The sequence below is a fragment of the Haliotis asinina genome, chromosome 3, assembly GCF_037392515.1.
Source record: "Haliotis asinina isolate JCU_RB_2024 chromosome 3, JCU_Hal_asi_v2, whole genome shotgun sequence".
Taxonomy (NCBI): domain Eukaryota; kingdom Metazoa; phylum Mollusca; class Gastropoda; order Lepetellida; family Haliotidae; genus Haliotis; species Haliotis asinina.
In genome coordinates, this window is record NC_090282.1 from 43,761,087 (window position 1) to 43,767,657 (window position 6,571).

Here is a 6,571-nt window from a genome sequence, read left to right on the forward strand (position 1 = left end):
AATCCCAAGCGGTTACAACAGAAACTGAAATGTCCCAGCAATTACAACAGAAACTGATAATCCCAACGGTTACAACAGAAACTGATAATCCACAGCGGTTACAACTGATACTGATATGTCCCAGTAGTTACAACAGAATCTGGTATGTCCCAGCAGTTACAACAGAAAATGATAATCCCCAGCGGTTACAACAGAAACTGATATGTCCTAGTGGTTACAGCAGAAAAAGTGTCCCAGCAGGTGCAACAGAAAATGACATGTCCCAGCAGGTGAAACAGAAAATGATGTGTCCAAGCGGGTGTTTTCAGACACAGTATATAGTGCCCAGATTATCCCAACCTGATAGGTGAAGTAGGGAGGAGAGTGTTTCAGCAGTTCATTGGAATGTTCTTTGTAGTGTATAAAGATAAAGCATATCTCTATGCTTGGAACTGCTTTCATAAATCATCTTTGTTGACTTTGTTATAAAGCTTGCAATATTTTGGCTGCTTCTTTTTAACTCTACACAGCGCAACAACTATTTTTGGCTAAAATATAAACAAGCACAGCGTTACATGTTTCATCCATTTATTTCGTGGCCATTACTAAGACTTGCCATGGTTCGAATATGCACCTTGATTAAGGGATTAAATCACTTATTTCTTTATCCTTGGTAACATTGTCAATCACCCTGGTGGCGACAACATTAGCTTCACTATCCCAGTATGTAATCTGCAACAAACAGCCTCAAGAATGCAGGATATCTATATGGGCCTGTCCCTTTGGCCGTTTAGTGTATGATAAAGACACAAGCACAATGGCAACACTATTGTAGGAAGTATCCACATCAAGACAACATTAAAAAACCCATCTATCCACATCTTTCCAATTATATACAGATCTGTTTTTCGAATCCCGTACAGGTCTTACTGAATATAAGCAACCAATACACACCCATCCTTACAAATTATACCATATGCAGGCATTTCGGTTACAATAGTCAGAGAGAAATTATATCTGTGCGAGAGAAATTAGCATTACAACAGTCAAAAACTACTGATGCGAAAATGTATACATATTATAAATTTAAAACAGAATAAAAAAGAATCAAAGTACATTAATATTTTATAAAATATATATTAAGTATATCTTAAAGTAAAAGAAGATAAGCGACCCCTAGTCTGAAACATCAACAATGAGAGGACAGATGAACTCGGAATGTCGAATTCCAAGTGAATGGACAGCAGCCTTTGGTCGGTTGATGACAACTCTCTCTGGGCAATGAGCTCCAGGTCCTGGCTTCATAGTGTTGTCCCCCGGCATATAACTGCGTCTCCTCATGGAGTACAGCGGGGACCTCTCTTTGTAAAGGTCAGGGAGGGCGGCGTTGTAGTTGCCAGGCCCCGGGGCCTTGGCCATGTCCTCTGCGTAGCCGCCGATCATCGACCTTGCCGTCATGGAATAGGCGGGAGATGACTGCTTGTCCGGTTGGAAGGCTCCCAGAACCTTTGGCAGGGTGTATTTGTTTGGGGATGGGTTGCCATCACGTTTGCGATAACGGGTCCGGGAGCCAATAGAATGCCTAGGGGCATTTCTCTCCCCCTGCGGATGAACACGTTCCGGTGAGTAAGCTCCAGGTGATGGGGTCTTGAACGTACCTTGATGAGAGAAAGGGATACCTTTTTAGGAAATGTATGAACGCATTTTTATTCTCTTGCTATTGATTCAATATCTGTCGGTACATATAATCCAATACAATATGGCGATGATAGTGGTCATCGTTGTTATTGGTATGACTATGATTATCATTGTAGTTGTTAAGCTCACCAAGATTTGTCTGTCTCGCAAGTAGGGAGTAGGCAGGGGTGCCGTCTCTACCCGACCTTGTTATGCTTGGGTCAATGAAATACGCTGGACCCGGACTGCATTCTTTCTTTGTTGCTGTACAAACACAAAGTACAGTATTGGTGACAAACGGGCGGTATAAAATCAGTCAGATGTGTAACATAAGTGTGCTTAGTTAATAAAACGAACAAGAAATAATCACCTTTACATGCATAGAAATAACGTCACTGGATGCAAGGTATACCACAAACCTCATTCGCTGCTTCTTCAAAGGGTGAAGATACACTCAGTCGAGCACGCGGACACTCACCCACTGACAAATCACTTAAAATGCAATTTGGACGAGGTAACTTTGCATCCAGCTAAATAGTTGTGTGTTTACGAAAAGTATGAATTAAAGCTTTACTTCGATACATGTTGAGATTATACGTCACCAAAGTACTTGGACAGTATCACAAAGAGACGTAAATATACATGGTATTTGTTGTTGCCCTGTGTTGTTAAAAGGATACAACAAAGAGTCGTCGATTTGAGACAGGGTGACACTGAAAGAAGGACACGTACAAGTAACGATACATAAAAAACGTGTCTGTGCGTGCACAGATGTGCGGATGAATAAGACTTGAACTCAACGAGAAAACCCATTTCACTTCATCTATATTGTCCTAAGGCCTCAATGAAGTAAGGATGGGGTGTTTATATGAGTAATTTAACTCAATGTGCAACTGTACTCCCCACAGCGTCCATTAATGGTCTTGTTATCAGTCACTCAGTTACAGACGAAGAAGTGAATGCACGGATATGTATCTGAGCAACAATCTAAGTTACTACACGGATGATCTATCCATCACAGACTCTGGTACAGTGTGATAGGTTTCGACCCTCGCACCCCGCAAATCCTTCCACTGTGAAAGCTATATGATGGCCATAACTCTCCAATACTATGATTGTAGGTGGTCATTAATAAAGACACCGCTAAAGGAACCAAACCGGCCAAATTAATCAGTACTTAACACCCAAAACCACTACAGTAATCTAATTATATATTTTAATCCTTCAGTAATAATAATCTTTAGACCTCTTATTTCAAAAAGCACACACTGTCTTCATCTCAGCAACTATCATGTTTTGTGCATTGTATCGTACAAATATTATACAAGTAGTGATACTCTCTCTGGTACAAGTGATCCCAAGTCACATCTGGATCACACCGAACTTATTTGATGTTGTTCACTTATTTCTATATGACCAGCAACGTGTAAAATGTGGAAGTGTTTGATCCAGCTCGAGTGACATTAACTTAGTATTGTAACGGATGAAAAGAACCGACTATGCCAACTGACCGAAGTCCCCGAGACGGCGTCCAAACGAATATGCAGGCCTGGTGTACTTTGTGAAGTCATGACCATTGTATCCACACGTAGAAGGCAAGGCGTAGCGCCCAGGGCCTGGACCTGGAATGCATGATTAAATTAAATGACGTTACTAACACTGTAATTAAGAGTGGAAGAAACGACAAAACATACAATACATTGTTTAACATGGAGACCATGTATGATTTTCATAAGATGCTAAATTTCAGCTAGGCTTGTGAAGCATTCAGAACCTGAGCTGGATTCATTTTTCATCTACTGCTTGCTAGGGAAACTAATGTAAAGGCAAACATTTATGCGTTGATAGCTGGGTGGAATGCCGAGAGGGAAGGGGGTTTGCTCCCGCAGTAAACTAGGGGACAGCTGCGCCCAGTGAAACCTCGACAAGCAGCAAACTTGCCAATGAAACAAAGTGCTAAAGTTCTAAGTATACAAAACAAGTGTTATCTTCACTCACCCCTCTGTCGAGCAGCAATAGGGATATTCTTCTTGCTCTTTACCGACTCCATGTTTGATTAAATATCCCGCCACGAAAGACTCATTGGTGGGGGCGTGACCTAACAACAATGACGCGTTGCTATAAAGCACTTCCGGGTTGTCGTCCCGTCCTGATCTCGCGCGGTGAACGTGAATACGCGTCTTGGTCAAGTGACTTCCTGCTGTTTGAGGTACACAAACTTTAAAACATATTCTGAATTATTATTTATTGTGTACATTTGTGATGCAAGGGGTAACAACGCATAGTTTTTATATCAAACGTTGTAATCAAGTTCCTCTATGAACTTTGCACATTCTGTCAGACATCGGTCGATGATGTTTTGGGTGGAAATGGTTGAGTGATTCTGCATCATGAGAAATGAATTCGTCTGTTCAGAACTTATATCTCGGTGTGTTGATACGACATTATGCAGTGGCAAGAATAGTTTCATTTGAGTATGTCCTAGCAAAGAAAAGTATTCTCCCAGTAAATAATTTACCCGTGACTTTCCAGTTTAAGTGAAATATCAGTGTCTGCCATATTTGTGTTCATGCCAATATATTCTCTTGCAGTCTAGATTACATAAGATAAGATTAGTAGTTATCACATGCATGATGACTATTCAAAAACATTAGTTGCATAAATAACATGATTACTGGATGGTAGGAAAGACTGTCAAGATCTGACAACATCAGGTGGTCAGGCTTGCTGACTTGGTTGATACATAACATTGGTTCCCAGTTGGTAAGATCAGTGTTCATGCTGTTGATCACTGGATTGTCTGGTCCAGACTTGATTATTTACAGACCACCGCCATATAGCTGGAATATTGCTGAGTGCGATGTAAAACTAAACTCAATCACTGTTTGTTTTAAGGGAAGTCCATTGAAAGCAGTGTCCAGATGGAATTAGTTCAAAATGGTAGGATAAAATATGGGAACTATCAATTCTAATGTTAGTTGCCTTTTTGAGAATTTGGGATAAAGGGAACATACTTGAAAGACACTCCAGTAATTTTGCTAGAAGTATTAAGTTTTGAAAAACTTGCTTCTGTTGCAAGCAGACAGATCACCACACTTTGAATAAAGGTTTCATAAGAAGCAGTCATTATGGTTTTGTCAGTAGAAACGTTTCTAAACGGGGAAGAAAATAGCATTGCTGTTGGCTGAGTCGAAAATAACACTGAGATATTTGTAATGTTTCACTAATAATCATTCTGATATGGTACATTTTAGGTAATGAAAATGCTAATAATATTGACTCAGTGAGTCAGTATGTAAAATTGTTACTAAAATGTAGGTATATAGCATTGCATACTGCTACTTAAGTTGTTTTGGTCATATATGCATCTGCTTGCTCAGTTGAACATGCTATATTTTCTGTGGAGTTAGAATAGGAATGAAATGTACTCATGCTTTGTTTTAGATGGCCTAGACGGTTTCTTGTTCTCATGATCACTTTCTCTAATATGTATGAAACAGGATGATTAAGCTGTTTTTCAAAGGCTGTGTTGGAACTGTTTCATCGAAACTCAGTACTTTTCTTATGTCTTTTTTTAATCACCTCCACCCCTAACCCTCTGTGACTTCCACAAGATTAACATCATCATGTTGACAGAAAAAACATAAATGAGGATGAGGATATTGTTATCACGTGGACCTATCCTTTCCATTGTCTCACTGAACATATGACTCTTTAATTGTAAATGGAGTCACTGACAGTGTCTGAAATAATGTTTTCTTCCTACCTAACTTTACAGGTGCAGGGTAGCAAGCACGAAGCTATTTCAGACACTCAAAATCATTCGTCAACATTGGTCATTGTGACAAAGTTCGAGTTATTAGTAATTAGTCCTAGGCCAAATGCTAGAAAAGTCCCTATGTTTCAGGATCTCTCAGCAGCAGTAAACGTGTTAGTCAGTAATTAGTATGACACCTCTCACCCTCCGAAAATTCTTGTTGATGTGGAACTAGCTACACAAGGTATCAGGTTACTAAAAACATACTGGGTTCAGTCCACTGTTGAAACAGTGTCCACATGTTCATAGACAAACTGCTTGAGAATTGATCACATTGTCTAATGTGTGGTGACAAGCACTGGTGTTCAACATGGTCAAGATATGCAGTATGGGTGATAAGGCTGGGTGTATCATATTACCTGATTTTGATGCTATCTCTACATTATAATTAAGAATATTTGAAATTCAAGTTTCACATAAATATCACTTTTTGTCAACCTTACTTGGTAGGATGGTTCAGTTAAGCAGGATTCCACTTTTGATTCAGTTGTACTTACTGAAATCCCATTTGACAAAGATTTTCCATTGATGAGATATACACAGAAGTAAATTAGCTACTTTAAGGAAAGACATATTGGAGAAGTAGCTCAGCCATTTTCCTGTTGTCTCTAGAATTGAATGAACAGTCTGGTAGATGAGGAAATGTGTTGTATTTCTTTGTTTTGCTGATTTTATGAAAATGACTGATCTTTTGTCATATTTGCATAATACTGCATAAGATGTCAATGCAATAAGAATTCAGAAATTGGAATTTATATCTGAAAATGAAACAAAGCAAAATCTGTCAATTCACATCACCTTGACAACCAGAACTGATTTTATATTGGGGATGGCAGAAAATTGTGTGCTAGTAGAGTCACTATAGTTATTACTTATAGTAATAATGAGAAATCTTTCAATGTGCTAATCTTTACACAACAAAGCATGCTCAAAGCACTAACACACTGATTATTACTGATCCGCCCATGCTGCCTGTTAGAAGGTTATATTCACATGCCTTTATCAACTGAGTAACCATTTTCTGCTGGGTGAACAGGGGCAGTCTTGAACAAACTTACTTGCCAAAGGTATTTAATTAGTGACAGTAGTAGATCTTTA

General features: G+C 39.2%; 1 protein-coding gene across 1 annotated transcript; it reads right to left on the minus strand.

Moving 5' to 3' along the window:
• Window positions 1-550: 550 nt before the first annotated feature.
• On the minus strand, window positions 551-3,783 carry LOC137278073 (ciliary microtubule associated protein 1A-like). Its single transcript, XM_067810158.1, has 4 exons — window positions 3,655-3,783; window positions 3,168-3,278; window positions 1,807-1,920; window positions 551-1,637 (listed from the first exon to the last, which is right to left on the minus strand). Exons 1-4 carry the CDS (start codon window positions 3,704-3,706, stop codon window positions 1,156-1,158), a joined length of 759 nt encoding a protein of 252 aa, XP_067666259.1. The 5' UTR covers window positions 3,707-3,783; the 3' UTR covers window positions 551-1,155.
• Between the last annotated feature and the right edge of the window lie 2,788 nt (window positions 3,784-6,571).